Raw genomic sequence first — 19,656 nt, 5'->3', positions numbered from 1 at the left:
GGCTGGCTGCGTAGGCGTAACAAGTTCAACACTTCCGTACGGCTCACACTTTGCAGCTTACTTTTTCGACATTTACAGTAAACTTTGCCAAAGTTTCGTTGAAGTTGTGTGCCTTTAAGCTAAAGCCAAATACATGCGGAGGAAACCAACACACTGCAGTTTTAGAATTGTTCACTTCGAATTTATGGTGGAAGCACATAGGTGCGTTACAACGTATCAGTGAGGGTTGCAAGGTCTAACCTGCACAGCCCAGCATAAAAGCAGCTCCCGTAGGAGCAAGTACGGGAAGTTCCAAAGCAATGCCGTTGCTTCACCTTGTCTAGCGTTTCATGAAGCCTCCAATCACACTGACTAGCCACTTTTCAGTCGAACAAATGTACCACAGCATAATGCTCTTAATATTGATGCAGCCTTTTAAGGATAGAAAAATACTGCCGACATAGGCACCATAGTGGAACCACATACCACCCCAATAAAGTGCCTTTGAAGTCCAATGGTAACAGAGCCCACCATGCTATGAAAAATTCGCCCAAAATAACGACGCACAGATGAGTCTTTTACTAGCATTTATTTTTCTCCAATAACTGCTCCAACTTTTAACAGAAGCTCCAGATCTTGACTTTTGAGCCCCCACAAGGACGCTGGTAGCTGTGATGGTAAGCTCCAGCAGCCTCATTCGCACTTATCACAAGCCGTCGAAACTGGCAGGTCCCCCAAAACACGGTCGAACATGAGTGGCAGGTTGAGATAAATAACGGCGATGCACCCTCACTTTTGACAAGACTTCTCGGGGGAAATATTTGGAACAAAATAACGCTCATCCTCCAAGCCTCCGCAATACCACTTGCACAGACAAACACCCAAGACAATGAGATGTAAAAAAAACAATAGGGCCTTAGGAAACCCAGGGAAGAAAAAGGACTTGTTCCCGAGACATCAGCTTTGAAATGCAAGATGAGTGACAATAACTTAAAAAAAATTTTTTGCATTAACAAGTAAAACAAGTTGCAGAGGGAATGCAGAGTACACAAAAATAAACATAGCTTCTTTTCAAATATCACAATGAAACAAGAAACGAAACAAATTTCAGAGAACACACAGAAGGCATAGGCTGCGGCATGAAACAGGAACACTAAGTCACTGAAAGCAGGTGCAACGGAAAAAAAAAAAAAAGTGTAACACCGGTAACAGTTAATGTCCCAGCCCTCAAATCCCTCCCATGCCCTAGAAGGTTGAAGTGTGTGGCTGGGATGCATCATCTTGGTGCAGGTGGAAACACAGGTGAAAATGAGAAATAACCTAGCAATTTGTTGACGCCCTAAGGTGTTGGGCCAGAGAGGGCCGTGTCCTAGACAGAGTAGTAGCTGTTCTGTTGTTGGCCGTAGCCATTCATCTGGTTGTCTCGAGAGCCCAGAGAAACGCTGTTGGCGCCGCTGGCAAAATGTGTGTGTGTGTTGCTGGAGCCGCCGCCAGAGTTTCTCCACGAGCTGCCGCCGCCACCTGAACGCCAGCGGCCTGGAATGAAGAATGGAACAGAAGTTACCTCCACGAGCTGCCGCCACCACCTGTACGCCAGCGGCCTGGAAATGAAAAATGGAAAAAGTCACCACACCATAAATGCAGTTCTAGCGAAACGAACACTGCGGAAACATGAAAGATTGGCAAGACTGGCAGAGCACTCGAAACTCCGGGCCACGTGATCAATACATTCCGTTACTCATTATTTTCAGTTTCCTCACAGGCTAATCATCGGCCACTTCACGTGTCAAAGGGGAAATGCAAGGGATAACGAAATTGATGGAGAACACAGCCCCTAATTTACAATTACTTGGCAGAAAGAACACGAAGGGCAAACCTTAATTTTGTGCCAAAGCTGTCAAGCCCATGAATGTCTGCACTGTCACACATTCTTGCTAATTCAGGTCTGCGCACAGTATGCGTTAAAGCCCACAAACACACAAAGAGTGCTGCACAACTAGTCACATCGCACCTTCGCCGAGTCTTTTCAAGTTTAGAAAAAAGCTTTTACGTAGAACATATAGAGCACAGAAAGATGATTTCTAACATTTGAGAACTTAATACCAACTAATTATATAATTACGTAAAAAAAATAATAAACAGCCAGACTTGCTCCAAGCGACGGCAAACACCATCTTGGTTCTGTTTAGCTACGTAGGACACCCTGCATATTTCTGACAATTTAGCCAAAGAGAAATTTCACTGCCGGTGGCCTTTAGGCGAGACTGGCCGCATGCCGCGACTAGAGGGGGCTCGCCCAATCGCTGATCCTTCCCGGAAGCCTCCCCATTGAGTTGGGTGTTGCACAGACTATAAAGTGATGGACAATGGAGGAGCTCTACTGGTTTTCTATTCTGGCTGGCCTACGCTAACCAGTGCAGCTTGCGCTGAAGAGATCGGGACACTCACTTCCACGGCCGCCCCATCCTCCTCCGGAGCGGGGGTTGTTGGCGATCTCGTAGAGCTTGGGGTTCACGACCTGGTTGGCCTCCTGCAGGACCGAGATGAGCTCCTTCGCCTGCCGGCTGTTGTTGGGCGTGAAGAAGGTGTAGGCGGTGCCCGTCTTGTTGGAACGCGCCGTCCGGCCAATCCGGTGGATGTAGTCCTCCGAGCAGTTGGGGTAGTCGTAGTTGATCACAAACCGCACGTCGTCGACATCTGTGAGCCAGACCCACCACCCAAGCGGATTAGAGGAAAGTAACCAACGCTGATCTTGGTAATGTTGGCAGGCAGCGAGCTCTCCTTACTATTTGCGAGATAACGAGAGTTCGGCGAGTCCCGTTTTATATCACGAAGGATATACATGGAACATTTACTACCCTGCAGTTGTAATTTTTGATGCGACTGGTGCAAGGTTGCAAGTTAGTTGTATGCTTTCATGCCAATGTTCATACGCAGTATGTGCAGCTCGGTGATTAAACAGCCAGCACTCTCCAAACAGCCATGCAGTTCTACATGCATGCTGCATAAAATGAACAAGATCAATGTACTGTAGACTAGCACTGCTCCCTGTCACCACTCCCATGCGTATCATAGCATTCCCTCTGTAACCTGCTGTCTGGTTAGACTGTAGCTAAAGTTCAGAGCCGTGCAGCTAGTGTACCGTTTTGTCTACTCTCACTCGCGCGAGAATGTGCTGCGACTAGTCCACCCAAGTGCCTGTCACACATGGGCACAGTGCACCCATTGTGAGAACAGACCTTAGAGTGCATGGAACTGTTAAGGATTTGGTGACACTTATTTGAAACTAATCAAGCACCTGCACTTTGCAATCTCACAGCAAGAATGCAGTTCATGAGAGGATGGATTACCTGCAGCTAACGTAAGCTCATCTAGACAGTGAAATGATACAGCAGATTTAACTACCATTCACTAAACAAGGCACTTCAAAACAAGGTTAGGTGTGCAGGAGAGAAATAAACCCCTGAAGTTTACAAGAATTCTTTTTTGTGTAACGGCAAGGGTGCTACGCACTTATGCGCAGTTGGTAGTGTGCCTTGTCAAGCATTAATTTATGCTATTTACGCTGTGCTCAAGCCACTCGGTACATTTTACTAGCGCAAACTAGACGCCCAAATTTCCCAATTCAATCATACACTACGGCTGATTGAGAAATGCTGGTGCAAACACGACTGCTACGCATTAAGGGGGGACGCGGGTCTTGAAATTGCGAAAAATGGTCAAAAATGGCAATTTTCAAGAATTGCGTTTTTGAAGTCTTTAATGTCCCAACTATGCCTCTACAAAATATTATGGCTCAACTCCTACTCGAAGTATAAAAAAACGGCAATTTAGAAACGTCGGTGAGCCGAAATTGAACGCCAAGCGCGAAGATTTGCCTCATTTTCAAGCTGCCGTAGCTCCGCGCGACGCGAACCGATCGGCGCCATCTTGGTCTCGTTTGAAAGCTGGTTTCCCGCTCTCCATTCTGGCGCCCCTCGGCACGCTGTAAACCCTCGTGCAGCGGAGCGATCGGCATCCCAAGCACCCGTTCTCAAGAGCGAAATCGTCGCGAGACAGCCGCTGATTGGGTGAAGCGGGCGCCTCCCCGAGGCGCAGCCCTCTGATTGGCCGTGACGCATGCTTCGCCTGCCGCGGCCCCGTTGTTCGACTCCTTCGCGTCGTCTGCTTTCGCCGGCGCGCACGTCATTTTTCGCATTCCTCTTGTATTTTTCGTTCTGCCTTTTTCTTTATCGTTCTTGTAGATATTTTGGCTATTGAGTCACCTCTTTTAACCACGAATTTCTTGCTTTTGCGTGCCTGGTGTCTTTGTTCCGCGTGTCACGATGGCGCGAGACGCGCGCTTGAAAGCAAGCACGCGAAAAGCAGTCAGCAAAAAGAGGCGCGCATGGAATAAGAGCGCTACATCGTCGAGAACTACAGCTTCGGTGATGCCGCAAGCTGCTGTGGCATAAAGATATGGCTGTGGCCTTGGTGGATGCGGCTGGACTGAGCTCGCCAACAACAGCTTCGCCGGTGGACGCGGCTGGACAGTCCCGATCGGTGTCAACTTCGGTGTTACCGCAAGTCTCTGCAGTGCCGGTGGATGCGCCTGGACTAAGCCCGTCGAAAATGCTAACTTTTGAAACGCTGCAAGTCGCTTCGGATTCCGTGTCGTCGGAAGCGGCCGAGCCGGCCGACCTAAGCCTAACGTCGACTTCGGCGTTTCCGAACGCCGCTTCGGTGCCGACGGACGCGGCTGAACCGAGCTCGCGTGCTCAACGCTTCGACGCGGTGTTTTGCGCGGAGTGCGCGGGGCGTGAAAAGTACGCAGACAACATTAAAACTTCATTGGCGAAGAAGTCCGCGACTTCCCGCAAATTCGAGCTAATGAACGTCGGCGCAGCAAGTAAAGACGACTTTCTGAGCTTTTTTTTTTTTTGCCAAGTACCAATGCAATACAGAGGTTTTCACAATCTTTACATGAACAGATTTCTTTGAGTTTGGTGTTATTGTGTTCAGTAATGACTGGGCTGCATGCTAAAGCATTAAATTTTTCCATGTGATAGGTAAACAAAAGTGGCAGAGTAAGCAAAACTTTGAATGCAATTTTCTCAGCTTAGCTTTTTCGATCAAATGCCTTTGCCTTACAGAACTTTTCATAATGTTTGCATCAACTGATTTTATTGAATTAGGTATCATTTTTTTCAGTAAAACCTCAACTACATCCTAAAGCTTTCCATTTTTCATTAAACCCATTAGACTAGCAATTAGGTCAGATGTAAGCTAATTACTCCCGCATTGTTTTTTTCTTCCTACTTTGTTATTCATTCATGACCTATATGATCACTTTTTAAAAATTTCTTTAGCTTTAGGATGTGCAGTGGGCCCTTGGAAATGACAGCCATTCTTTGAAACTAGTTTTTTTAATTAAGAAATTATCATAATGGCCCGTAAGAAAAGACCTATGTGGGATGAATTATTTTGCAATATCTTCATTTATAGATGAGATATATAAAATCTGAATATATATTTGGGATCAGCATTCAAAGATATATCTGCATGCCAATTTTCAGGAAGATATGTTAAGAAATAAAAAAAAAGTTTTCAAGACCCTCATCCCCCCTTAAGAAGCCATCCAAATTTTAGCTACCACAAATGACAAATCCCGCGTCAATATGACAACGGCATGCAAGTGCAAACTACTAAGCCTGCGGTGTGCCCCAGAACCTTGAGATGCAGCCACCTTTGAAAAATAAAAAATGCAGGATGCGCATGCCTACGTGCAAAGCAAGCACAGTCTCCTCGCCATTAAGCGTAGCGCAGGACACCTTGCCAAAATACAAATAAAACCTCCGAGACATCAAAAGGCCAAGAAGCATCTTTGCAACTGAGATCCTCCACTAGACCTAACTCCCGTGAGTGCAGAGCCAATACCCTGAGAACTAAAACGTATAATGCTCCATTAACTTCAGCTACTTGTGCCCTTCCGACAGAGGCCTAAGTGCTACATCAGAGCTGACGAGCAGGCAAGGATGTGCATGCTCCAAACACGCACGGTCTACCCTCGTCCTAGCCCTGGCTAGTCACCTGAACCAGTGCCGAGCGAGAAACGAAAGCTAGGCAGCGTGCGGCCCCACAAAACAAGGGGTACGGGAAATAAGAGGATGTAGAGATAAGACGCAATAGAAGTATGTATGCAAGAAAGAAAAGTGTTTGCGCACTGAAATTTACCTGCAGCCGCCTTGCGAGAGAGACAGGGCCATGCCGTGGCCTTCAAGAGTCGTCGGCCAGGGGGGGTGGATTGGCAGCGTGCGAGCGCACACTTCGGAAGACAGGACGCCGCCACAGCAAGGAGGGCGCCCTTCTCCGCACACGGCCACCCGTCAGCGGCCATTACACTTTTTTTTCGTTTGCGCCGCCTTCCGTTAGAAAGCCAGCGGCAGCTGAGGCCGTCCCCTGGTGCCGCACCACTCACTCTGCCACGGCGGCCTTCGCGCTTTCGTTTTGCTGTTGTGCCATGCACCTTAAAAGCCAATCGTGTCAAATCCTCACTCATTCCTTTCTGCCTCGCTTCAAGGGTGGCCCCCGAAGCACACCCACAATCCAGCTCCCAGCCAATTCATTTCCCAGTCCCAAAACTTCCTCCGTCACTACAGTGATAGTCATATTTTGCAGTTAATAGTCCAGGTGCAGCCAATCGGGTCAATCCATGTCGAATTTGGAAAAGTGCGCTGCTGCTCCATCTCCGGCCAATCGGAGCAACTTGAGCCAAATTTGAAAAGTGCTGCAGCTACTTGGGGCATAGAGATGCATCCAGCTGCTTACGAGGCCCGCGCCTCGTGCGAGCTACGCTCCCCGTCCGAGAGAAATCATTTGCGCCCGCCGGGCCTTCAATGGAAGCCACCGTCCTTTTTTAAGCGTTTTCATGTGGCTCAGGGAGGCCCGCCCAGTGCAAAGCGAGGCACTGCGTATGGACAACCTGGGGCCCACACAAGTGCCTCTGGAAAAAAAGGAAAAGCCAAGACACGTCAGTCAGCGTCTGGTCTCCCAAAGCCCGTCCCCGCAGACCCAACACATCCAGCCCTGCCCCCTCCAAAGCGTAGACGACATGTGCATCTGCCCAATCTGGAGCACCCACTAAGTCGAGCCCCCCCCTGCCCTCCTCTCCTGCCAAGTGCAGTTGCATGAAATGCGAACGGGTGCACATAGGCATAATTTGACTTGTCCCAATAGGGCAAAAGTATTGCCCCAGTAAGAACTGTTGGCCAATGGGATGCAGGCACTGCACAGGCACCTGCACCGGTCGCAAAACTGCTGCCTCAGCTGGTAACAGAAGGTTAGAAGCTGTGACAGCCATCCTCTAAATCAACGCGGTGTAGTGAGCTTCAATTCAACGTGCAAAGTCCACGTTACTTGCTGCTTTGAGATGCCCCTAGACAGTATGTTAGCCACGACTAGGCAAAAATATTAGACAAACGTGTGTGTTGCCTTTCACATTTCAAGCAACTGCACAGAGAGGTTACATATGGTAGTGAAACATAGCTGATAGCCTGTTGCACAAGTTACCTCAGGGCTAATAATAACAGATGAATGCCTGCTTTCACTAAATATTAATTAGTCTATTAAGAACAAAGTGAAATACTAACTTTAAAATCGAAAATGTCTACAGCAAATGGCCTGCACGCATTTAACAAGCCCGCCCAAATTTCAGCACAAATTAGACAAATGTGGAGTACCCTGGCTATCCTGAACAATGGAACAGTACCCACACACTCGGCACGCCGTAGGCACACCCAAGATGGCAAATTGTGAGCAGCAGCCATAGAGCAACAGTTCCAGTAGGTCTAAATCATAGTCCCACCTGCTTAAGTCCTAAAAGAGGCATTTTAATAAAAGCTCGCACCAACAATCACCTCAAGCTAGTACATTGAAAGAGCATACCCTAAATATAGAAAAACATATCTCCTCATCCCCATAACCTGTTTCACACTAAGCGCCCACTTCTGAGAAGTAGTAGCAGCCGGCTTTTTCCCCAAGTAACCGAACGGTGCCATCCCACAGCCCATCTTGCATCAACTAGACTGGAGGTAGGCTTAACTCACCGAGACCCCGTGCAGCCACGTCAGTTGCAACCAGGATGGGAGCCCTTCCAGACCGGAACTCTGCAAGTTTTCAAGACGACAACCCATCAGCTTTTCCGACAGACTAATATGCAGCGCAGCGTGAAAACAAGCCCCAACGAGGAGCGAAACTCACCATTGAGCACCCAGTCACGCTCCTGCTGAGTCTTGTCGCCGTGAATGCAGATGGCGGGCCAGCTGCGTAGCAAAGAGACAGCAGCGGTAAGCAACCACTTCGAATGCAGTAACCGACGGGTACACAATCTCGGATTAACTCAAACAAGCGTGGAATTGTTGATTACTGAGACACCATGGCACAAGACCATGACTGCCAAGAGAATCTCAACCTTCGAGCAAAAGCAGACTCAAAATTCCAAGCAAGGCTCTGCAAAGCAGCAGCAGTTCTCACCCGTAGCGGCGCATCTTCCTGGTCAGGTCGTCAACTTTCCGCTTTGTTTCCGCAAACACAATGGTCTGTGAAGAAAAGGCAAGTGTCACTGCAGCGCAATTTACATGCACCCAAAAGTCTATTTGATCTGCCTGCACTTCCTTAAAGGGACACTAAAGTGAAAAATGATTTCTTCTACATCAGTAAATTACCGTTCTACAACACCAAAAACTTGACTCTTACAACAAGACGTTTGGTGAGACAGAAAAAGCGCAAGAGCAAAATACGGGCGAGTTCCCGCACCTGGGGGCTGTGACATCTTGGATTTTGATGGTATCTTCTGGGGCCTACTAATTATATATAGCGTATTGACTACAATGTGTTCTAAAGGAGCCAAATATTAAACATGACAAGTTTTGGGAACCTTTATTCAGCCAACGCGGCCCAAATGCGAAAACACTTTGGCATCCCTGACGTCCCGCTGATGTACCGGCACTGGGGTTTCGGCGCGAAATTCAAATACCAATACTTGGACCTTCATTTTCTCATCTAATAAACTATTTTTTTTTAAATGACTGCCTGCAGGGTTCTCAAACAATGCTCCATTAGTCTAAACTAATTGATTGTTTCACTTTAGTGTCCCTTTACCTAGTGCTGAGGAGTTCTGCGTCTCATTCCTTTCAAGCTCTCAACATGGCAGTATCGGCCAAAGTTTTCAGAGCCTTTCCCTGCCGTAGATAGAAGGTTAGCAGTGCAGGTGATGTCAAACATTAACACTTTATAGACGAGCGTAATGCGGTGCTTACTCAGTAACATACCACAAAAATTTTTTTCTTGCAGAGTTTTGGCATTCAGTACAACATTCCTGGCAAATGTTTTGAACCACCTATAAATTACAGGCACCGAAGCGTCATTTGTTAGTTTAAAGAAAGAACACAGGATGACAAATAACAAGTTGGGCACGCTACTCAATTTCTATTGAAAGCACTATCAGAGGAGACAGTGGCATCACACATGCCATAAAGCAAATGAAACATACACCTATGGTTCGTCCTAGGACTAGAGCTGTCTGCACAAATTTCAAACGATGTCATACATCTCTTGGGATGAAGCTCACTCAACACTTTTCTGCTTGGTGTTTACCCGGTGTTGCCAAAAATATTTTCCGTGAAATTTTCATTCCATTGATTACGGTTACTCTCAAAGTGTTTCACACATTCAGATAGAAGATGAACCTTTTCCGAATATCTTAAGGTCTCGTTTCTAGAAGGTTAATGTAAGGGAAATAAAGTATATACACGAACTTGACACCCAATATTAATGTAACTAACGAGATTAATAAAGGCATGTTCGAGCGGAATGAAGCTTCGTTTTCACGAAGTTCTGAGTACTAGTTCGCGAAATGTGAGACAGATCAGAGGGCTTGATTAAGGACAACCACACATGCAAGAAAAAAAAAACTGCAAAACTGCAGAGTAGACACTCACCTTGTTCTCTTTCTCATTCAGAATTTCCTGGTGGAGTTTCATGAGCCTGGAACAAGAAATATGTGCAATGTTAGCACGTAACACAGCCATCACTTGAGCCCCACTCCCCCACGATGCGCTTTGGGCGAAGATTTTGGCAGACAATGGGCAAACGCCGCCCTTAAACGCATGAATGTCCCAGGGCCCCCTACAACTGAAGGCATTTGACAAAGTGGCCCCAGTGAGCGAGAGGCCTGGTGTGTCTGTAACGAGGCTTTGACAGCTCTGCCACTGGGAAGATGCGACAGGCCAACATGACCTCGTAGTAAACTGCAGTGCCTCAGCACCTGCTGGTTCCACGTGCCATTTCAAGCAGGCTACTTGAATGAAGGTACACTTGCGCGAACAGCCAGCGTGTAAACCCAGAAAGTGAATGAACAGCAGCCACCAAGCAAAAACGCATAAAAAACGGCAAACTTATTGCCTGCCATGCAGACAGACACGGCAACACCCTGGCTTGATTAGGCACCACTACAAACCTATTTATAACTGTAAAGCTTCCCGGCGACCCAAGAGTGACACCCACCTGCAGCCTGTGCAAACGCATCACGAGTGTCACCTGCTTCTTAGCATTGGCACAGAACTATGCAAAGCTAGGTGATGTGCCCTCCTTGTGCTGCAGTCTGGTCTACGACTCACCCTCCCAAATTCTTCAGACAATTAGCACATACAGCCCCCCCCATACTATTCACAAGAATATTCATTTTGGAAGTTCGACTGCATAAACCGGAATGAACTACTCCAACAGCTCAACTACAGCAGCCTTAATAACGGCCATCGGCAATGACAAGCTGAAGTTTTGCAGCTGCAAACTTCCAGCGTTTTCTCACAGCCAATGGAGTGGACAAGTGCTTCCCTGGGTGCTGCCGTTCTACACTTTTAAGGAGTCAAGGCACTTCAATGAACACACGCTCGCGCATGCAGCACAAGCACTACTAAAAGAATGTGCACAGAGCTAGGACAAGGAAAGAAAAGGCAGGGCACGCACTTGTCTTCTTTCTCGGTCTCCTGGCAGACGTCGATGATCTGCAGGATGCGGTGGTTGGCGCACAGCTGCAGCGCACCGATGTTGATCTGCATGTAATCCTTCAGGAAGTCCTCGGCCAAGGAGCGAACCTCCTTGGGCCAGGTGGCACTCCACATGAGGGTCTGGCAGTCGGGACGGATCTGCTCGATGATCTTGCGGATCTGAGGCTCGAAGCCCATGTCCAGCATGCGGTCGGCCTCGTCCAGAACGAGGTAGGTGCAACGCCGGAGATTCACCTTGCCCGCCTCCAGGAAGTCGATAAGGCGGCCAGGCGTGGCGATGCAGATCTCGACACCTGCAGGTTGAACAGAACACTGCTTCTCAAATTGAACTAGCACAAGGAACACCTGCGCTAACATTGTTTGACAGCCACGGCATCTTACACGCTATGCTTTCTTTGCACCGACCCTAAAAGCAAACGAAGTTTATAGACAGCCTGCATGTTGGTAAGAAGCGGGTTGTGGCAACGAAGTTAAATACTGGAAGAGAAGACTAACAAGTGCACTCTGGTTAATTTGGTATTCCCTGTTATCTAAGGTAACATTTGGTCATTCCAAGACAACTGCCAGTGATGAGGATGCAAAGTTGGTGGTTGATGACTAAAGGTACAGTACTGGAACACGCTACATATAAGAGTAGACAAAGTGCTGTGTGTGTAGAGCTGTCACTGTTTTGTTACCTATAGTCATGGCACTAAATGCAGCTGCAGACCGACGAAATTCGTAATTGCGGTTTACGAATTCCCAAGTTCTAAAGCGACAACGAGAGGGCGAGTTACACAAGGTGCAAAAATGCTTGAAGACCAATCTGCTGGTTTTACTCGCTTTACTGCCTTCACGTACCCTTACATAGGTGTCTAAAAAGAAACTGCCTCAAAATTGCACAGCAACTTCTGGCTGCAACACGACCCCCACCACCACTCACCTCTTTCAATATCCCTAAGCTGGGGACCCTTCGGTGCACCACCGAAGACGCAGGTGCTGCGCACTCGAGAGAACTTTCCGAAGTCCGAGGCAACCTGCTGGATCTGCTGGGCGAGCTCACGTGTTGGTGCAAGAACCAAAGCCTGCGTACATCAAAAAAATAAAGTGTCACCAGATGGGAGAAGTAACAATACTGCTTTGCTGGCAGCCACACTTCAGGCTGCGAGCGGTTCGTGCTCACAGAAACACTGCAAAGCAGAGGGAACGCAACTGACTAACAAGCTTAAACATCGCCAGAAAAACACCTGCAGTGTAGCACTCCGGATTAGTGTGTGGCACTCCGGAATAGTAACTTTTACCACCTAGAACTTAGCGTGTTTATATCCACAGGATGTCCCAGCTAATGTTACCCAAGTTCTAAAAAAAAAAAACTCAGGTGCAATAAGTTTATTAAACTTACACGGTATGTGTCATCTGCACTCATCCTCCCCCACAATAATTTTTCTGTACAAATTAATTTCTCAACTGAAAAAAAAAAAAAACTAAGCAGCTTGGTTAACGTTAGCTAGGACACCCTATAAGAGGACTGATGACTGTACACCATATAGGTTTCATAACCACATACTCTACCAGTCATGTTTGTAAGGATTGACTGCTAGCTGAGTCACCGAGTACACAAACCAGTACACAAGCATGTTCACATTCTCGAACTGCAACTTCCATAGATGAGACTCAAACCACAGCACCGTGGCCATCAACCCACTCTGCTGCCCCCCAATTCCCTCTACTACAGCACAGCAGCAACATTAGCCATGCTGACTATCTTCCAGCCTTCAGACATGCTAGGCTATCAAGTTCACACGTGTCATGAATTAGCCAGGTTATGCAAAGGCTGGCAATCGGCCGCCACCAGCTAACCATTGCAGTTGTTCGTGCCCATTTACAACACTGGCATCCGATACTTTGCTGCCAGGGTCAGCGCCAGGATACGTTTCACTGTCGCGAGGCAGCCTACAGAGGCACGTGTCCCACCCAAAAGCAGCTGAAGTCTCCCAGCTGCTCAAGGGGGGCTCACCTCTTGGTTTCCATAAGCCCCAGCAAGCCAGCAAAAAAAAAAAAAAAGGGAACTATGAAAGGTCAAAACTAACAGGGTTCACACAACACACTTGTTGAGAGCAACGCATGTGCGTGCAACCTGTGACCAAAAAGTTTGAACGTTCAGTTACGCACTGATTTGGCTGGTGCTCACAACTTGTCATTTATTCACTTCTACCACATATTGATCACAGACGTGCAATTTACTGGAAGAGAACGCGAATACCCAGTTTTCCCACTTCCGTGCTACCTCGGACAAGTCCGACACTGCAAGCTATCACCAACAAAAGTAAACTTCTGCATCCGATTTCCTACAATCATGTCGCAAATTGAGGTGTAAGCAATGTGGATCTGCAAGTACGCAGTAAATTTATTTTCCTACATCAATTACCCCCTCAACAAATGCATAGCTTATTGCGCTGTGTCTTCTTCCCTCCGTCTATTTCGTGCTGCCCAAGTCGAGGATGCATTGCCCACTTGCCCAGCAAACCACCATTCTGAAGTAGCTTACTAAGTGGGGATGTGAAAATATTCTGAAGTGTTCAATTATTTGGTTGGACACGAATATTCGAATCCAATTTAATATATTGCCGACTGTGTGGGAGCGAACAGGGTGCTTAGTATTTGTTTCTATCTAATCTAAAAATAGTGGGGTGATTTTGTGCTGAATCTAACTATGTCGTGACAGTAGCGAAATTTTACATGTAAAGCACACTTAGCCACTAAACTGTTCTCAAAAGCCAGCCTCTCAATAACAAGGGGCATGGGTCTGCGAAGAGCGAGGGTGCTTTATTTTTTTACATTGCCACCCCAAAATTGCTCGACAGCAAGTGCAACGAGCGACAACTTGCACATGGTCAAATTACTCCGATTTTGCGGGCATCTGATGTGGTATAATAAGGCACAGGCTGGCAAGCACAGCTAGTGTGAATTACTAAATTTTCCATGTTAACATGAGCTACGCACCCAATGTTTAGTATAATGGCTTACTATACAAGCCTAGTTTTTTTTTTACAATCGACAATAAATTGCAATGTTCCGAAATTATTTAGCCCAACTTGCTACTATTATATGCACGTGCATATTATTATTCGCTGTTTGATTCAATGTTCGAAGCTAAGTGCTCGTATTTGATTCGTATTTCAACACTTTGATATTTGCACACCCCTATTATTGAGCGGATTTGTCACCAGCAATTCGCTTGGTTTCTTAAACTTGTGCACTTTAGGCCACTACTTAAATTTTAAGAAAACTTATGCACAACTACAAACAGTGCTGTTTCCACTGGGCTCCATAATGGAGTAAACAATGGCAATGTCGGGATCTCCGATCCTGACATTGCCATGCCATGAATAAGCTATACACTGCAACACAAATTTTGGCACTCGCAGAACACTGCAAAAAGCTACGCTCTACGACACTGCTCACACACTTAGCGGACTAATCCAGGGCCCTGGAGGCCGAGCCAAGAAAAGACCACAGCCGAGACACAAAGCGCACTCACAATGGGGCCGTCCCCGCGCTGCAGGTATGGCTGGTGGTTGATGTGCACGATGGCAGGAAGGATGTAGCCAAGCGTCTTGCCCGAACCTGTCTGGGCGATGCCCACAAAGTCTTTGCCGCTGAGAGCGATGGGCCACCCCTGGGCTTGGATGCAGGTCGGCGTGGTGTAGTTTTGTGCGTGGATGGCCTTGAGGATGTAATCGGGGAAGTTGCCCTCCTCGAAGTGCAAGATGGGCTTGAACACCTCCCGGCCCTTCACTGTGATCTCGTTGGCCTGCCGATATGCGTCCACTTCCGCGGGCGACCGGTTCGCTGTGTTCGGGTGCTCCTGGTAGAAGTTCTTCTGGAACGGCTGCAGCTGGATGCGGTCCCAGTCAGGCTTGCGCAGGTTGCCGCCGGGCTGGCTGTTGCGGTAGCTGCCTGAGCCGCCACGCCTGTCACCGCCGCCTCCCCAGCTGCTGCCAAAGTCCCTGCTGCTGGTGCACACGAAAAATGACGAATAAGCTTTCTACCCCAAGCTGCCTACAATTTTGCCAACGTGTGAACATAAACTTTGAAGCGCAGAGATTAGCAGCAAACTGCTGTTTCAGACTCGTGCTCGAAGCACCTGCTTTGAATACAAGCATCTAAAACAATTTTAGAGGCCAATATAATTGCCAACTGCCATCAAGGTTGCTGACCAAGCTGACAGCCCTGGTACAACCTTTACTTTGCACAGATATTGGGGTCACATGTCGAGACAGTTCAATAACCTTATCCAAAAATGAATAAATTAATGTGCTTTTAGTATTAAGAGGAAGCTTTAGCGCGAGCCAAACTCCGACGCGGCCTACTCAAATACATGTAAAACGTAAAAAGTTTTTTTCCGAGATGAACTCTGGACAGATTTTAATGAAATTTGTTGCATTTTACGAGAAAGTTAAAATTCTAGTGACTGTTGGAAACGTAATTTCAATTTACGGCCACATTTTGCATGAATTTTCAAAAATACGAAGGTCTGAAAAAGAGACGCATGAAGTCTAGAAATTAATAGCTCTGCTTCAAGAACAGATGTCGCAGTTCTGTAAACGGCATCCATTATATCATTGAATGCGGACAAATTCGATATGTCATTTCATATCTTATTTGAATTTGTTATGCTGTGTGCAAGTGTTCACAAAAGCTGTATGCCCATATTAGATTTTTTTTAGATTCATATATATTGTATCAATTTTGTCCGCTTGAGATTTACTATTCGATGCAAATCACAGAATTGTGGGATCCTTTTTCATCGCAGAGTTTTAAGCATGATAGTTTCGTCATCTCAAAATTTTTTTGACAATTTTTATCAAATATTGACGCCCGAAATCAAGAATTCAAGACCAACAGTCACTACATTTTAAGATAATTTTAAATGCAACAAACCTCACCATACTTGGTGCAGTGGTTACTGAGAACAAATTCTCCTTTGTTCTACTGTTGGCTCTAGGCACATGCAGCGATTGCTAGACTTGTAGAGCACGAAGAGTCAAAGCGGGATTACCCAATATATCCACAATGACAAGTGGCTTCCCCTGCAGGAGCTGAGCATGCTGCTGATGTTTGCATACGATCATCCTCCCAATGCTATTTCTTATGAATTACGCTACGCACATTACGGAGTTTGCCCAAGCCGCCAATGGCTGGGGACATGACGATGCAGCGCCACTTAGGGAATGGCAATTCTCTCATTGGTGAAACCTCCTTTTAAGCATGTGTCAGCATGGAGATTAAGGTTGGTGCAAGGTTAGGTTAGGTTAAAAACAAGTTCGGGTTAATTCAGCTAGAACGAAATGTTACTGAAGCTCCCAGATAGGGTTATATTTGCCTAAACCAGACTGAATTCCCGGCGGGTGTACGTTTCAATTAGCAAACTACTGTATGGCTGAAACGACAAGCCTTACATGATCACCGCGCCGAACCTTTGCTTCGTGCACCCAGCCATTTCCGGCAGCGGTGCAACTCCACAGTGTGCATAGCATCAACCACTTTTTTTTTACAACGTAGTTTTTTGGGAAGACTGACACCCTAACAAGAATATATGCTTACGTAAGTGCTCGTAATATGCTCAACGGCCGTCGATTCACGGAGCGCAAGACCTCCCGTTCATTATTTTCTGGCCTTTCCAGCGGGCCAGGGCCGTTGCCGAGGATCTCGAAAGATCTTCCTCAAGCGATGGATCCCTGGCAGCCTAGCCCCGGGCACCAACATCAACAACCATTGGACAAATAAAGTTTATTCCCATCCTATCCTTCACGACACTTCAAAGCGCAGTCGCCTGCAAAGTCTTGCGAGGTCAGACGCAAACGAAAACAAAAAAAAAGATAGAAAGCTACGCGGAAGCGGCCGCTCGGTTTCCGAGCCGCTTCGCATGCCTACACGACCCCGTTCGCAACAATCGGCTCACTGACCTCCGGCGGTCCCCCCGTTCATTCAACGCCGAGCTCGACCCGGAACGCGACTGCGACCTATTTTATTACTTTTTTTTTCGGGCGCCCATATTGGCGGCGCTGGCGAAACGCATGACGAGCCACTTCACGCCGCGCAATGCGTCGACGCGTGGCGTCTGCCGACGTCACGCGCTGAGAAAAAAAAGCCGGAGCGGCCGACGAGACAAAAGCGGCCGACGAGACAAAAAAGAAACAGCAGGAAAATGCAAACGGTAAGCGGGGAGGAAAAAAACCCAGCGACTATGCGACGGCGCGTCCGTAGCTCTTCGTCAAAACGCCAAGCCAGCAAATACGCGCTGGTCACGATTTGTGCACGTGATACAGTCATTCAATGCAGTGCTTCTCCGCTCTGCCGCCAGGGCTTTTTTTTTTTTTCTTGCGTTTTCGACGCTCGAGATCTCGTACGTCATCAAGAGGAGCGAGCCAAGACGCAGCTGCGAAGCGTTACGCCATCAATCCGCACACATTTGCCGAGGCAGACGAAATAAAAAAAGCGTGATCGGATTGCGGGCTGAAATAGCACTCGACTTTTTTTTTACTGTTATTTTTAAGGAGCACGACGATGCGTTTGCAATTCGAGCGCACGAGATTTGGCACCGGGCGCCATGAGGCGATACTTTCACCCTTCCGAAATGAAAAACCAGCAATAACTAACATAATTGAAAAAGTAGTAACCATGCCTACTCGCAGTTCTGAAATACGCGCATTGTTGCACCGTGCCGATGCCATGGCAACAGGTTTTTTTTTTTTTTTTTTTTTGTCGGGGAGGGATCGATATGCCGAGACGCTCACATAAGAAGCGCCGGCCGGCGTTTTCGCCACATATTGACAGAAGACGCGAAGAACACGCTAACAACGGGCGAAACGCAACGGACAAAATTTTCGAGGGTGGCTACCGCAGGGCAGGCAGCGCAAAATGGCCAGGGCTAGTTGGCGAAAGGCCACGTTGCGACTTTCGCGTAGGCCTAACACTTTCCGGCGCCCCGAACGCTGCCCAAACTGCGACATTTAAAATGAAACGGGCTCGTAAACGACATTCGCTTGCTACCACGACTCCTACTTGGCCAACAGAGGCGGTGGTCCAGCTTTGTCGACGCGTAAATCGCCTCGTGTGACCGAGAGACGACGTCAGGCCTAAAGCCGGACATGGTGGGAAGGCCAGAATGAATGAACCCGGTTTCATGGTCGTCAGCAAAAACGCCATTTCTCGACGAAAATAAAGCGATGCGAACCGAAAAATGAATGAAACTGTCGGCAACTTACCCTCTGCCGCCACGTCCGTTCATTTTGGAGATGATTGGAGTTGGTTTGCTTGAATTTTTTCCAGTTTCAATCGGACCCAATGCTGTTCACTGCTAGACGACGGCTCGTGATGTGCGGAGAGACACGATAAGTGAAGGCGGCGTGTAGTCCGTGGACTTCCCGTGACTCGAACACAAAGGCGGTCTTGGAAATGAGCTAATCCGCGGCTCAATTTTTACAAAATACCAACAGAGAGTGAGAAAAACGTCGTTAGTGACGGCAAATCTCACTTTTAAGAGAGTAACTGTTGATACTTAGTTTATTGAGTTCACTTTGTGTGGAACTACTTTACGGCGCGTAGGTAAGCGGAACGGCGACAGGTCATCATTTGTGGAAGGACAAAAGGGAGAGAGAGTAAAGCGGAGGAGAAAGCCGTGCATGCGTGATGGCGTGTCTGGGATTCTCTTTCATCTTTATCATCTTTTTCTTTCCTCTCTCACGCAGGTGCATTGCGTCACGTCTGGTAAGATTCCATGTAGGGGTAGAGTAGGCGAGAATGGCGGCTGCTCAGTAAAGCCCAGTGATTGGCAGCGCTTTTCGCGCTCGCATCTTCGTGCATATTCTGGAAAGCTCGCGCTCCTGCTGAGCACGTGGTTGTATGACGTGTCTCGAAGCGTAGTGGTCACCGTCGGCTGCCATGCGTAAGCAGCTGCTTGCCGAAGCACTCCGATAAGATTAATATCCAGCGGTTCTCAAGGGCACGCTTTTTCGAGGTCGCGGTTTACCTTACCGCGCCTTATAATTGTGTTTCGCGAACGGCAATTACCAGTTTAGAAAGGAGACGCGGGCTCTCCATCTTTTCCTTTTACAGCTCGAACCAAAGCCGCCGTTTAAGAGGGGTCTTGAACGTTGCGGTTTGGGTCGCGAGCTTATCGGACGTGCTTTCGACGCTTCAACGTCGCTGAAGGTGAAATTAATCGTCGAGTAATTTCCTGGTTCAGTGTTCTCGCCCGGCGGTGGTGCGTAGGCCTATTCCGATTCTGAGTAAAGGGCTGCTGTTATAAATGACGGTACTTTAGAACAACAGTGGGGAGTGCGTTTTGGTACTCCTGTTGTACGTACACATAAAATGTCTCGCAGATTTCGAACTCTCGTCTAGTACGGTAGTGGTTCCTTTGCAGCGAGTCTCGGTACAAGGTTAGAGCAGGCTGTTTGCCGATTCGGGCATGCAGTGCGGCATTTCGCGATCATTAATATATGCATCTCGGGTAGCGGGATTGACGTTCACCCAAATCTTAGCAATTGCAGAGTTTGAAGCCCATCCCCTTTGTTTAACCATAACCTTGGGATCTTCGGATAACAATCATACGCTTGCAGAACAGGTGAACAAATTTCAGTTCTTT

The 19,656-nt window shown here is 47.6% G+C and overlaps 1 protein-coding gene across 3 annotated transcripts; it reads right to left on the bottom strand.

Moving 5' to 3' along the window:
- Positions 1-549: 549 nt before the first annotated feature.
- LOC139048889 (probable ATP-dependent RNA helicase DDX17) lies at positions 550-18,543 on the bottom strand. 3 transcript variants are annotated; one of them, XM_070523807.1, is made up of 10 exons: positions 18,275-18,535; positions 14,545-15,019; positions 11,947-12,088; positions 10,984-11,317; positions 9,957-10,002; positions 8,491-8,555; positions 8,218-8,279; positions 8,064-8,123; positions 2,428-2,676; positions 550-1,515 (listed from the first exon to the last, which is right to left on the bottom strand). In XM_070523807.1, exons 1-10 carry the CDS (start codon positions 18,295-18,297, stop codon positions 1,349-1,351), a joined length of 1,623 nt encoding a protein of 540 aa, XP_070379908.1. In that variant the 5' UTR covers positions 18,298-18,535; the 3' UTR covers positions 550-1,348. The 3 variants fall into 3 exon arrangements, with proteins under 3 accessions (XP_070379908.1, XP_070379909.1, XP_070379910.1); XM_070523808.1 differs by having other exon boundaries at positions 14,545-15,016; positions 18,275-18,529; XM_070523809.1 differs by having other exon boundaries at positions 1,283-1,580; positions 18,275-18,543.
- Positions 18,544-19,656: the final 1,113 nt, after the last annotated feature.

This window comes from Dermacentor albipictus, chromosome 8, assembly GCF_038994185.2.
Source record: "Dermacentor albipictus isolate Rhodes 1998 colony chromosome 8, USDA_Dalb.pri_finalv2, whole genome shotgun sequence".
NCBI lineage: Eukaryota > Metazoa > Arthropoda > Arachnida > Ixodida > Ixodidae > Dermacentor > Dermacentor albipictus.
This window is presented reverse-complemented; position numbering and strand designations above follow the sequence as displayed.

Coding starts and splice junctions, on each gene's coding strand:
- LOC139048889 (XM_070523807.1), bottom strand. CDS start 18,297: ATGAACGGACGTGGCGGCAGAGG. Junction 8,280..8,490: donor AGGAAGATGCGCCGCTACGG/GTGAGAACTGCT, acceptor TTTGCTACGCAG/CTGGCCCGCCATCTGCATTC. Junction 2,677..8,063: donor CGTGGCTGCACGGGGTCTCG/GTGAGTTAAGCC, acceptor TCTGGCTCACAG/ATGTCGACGACGTGCGGTTT.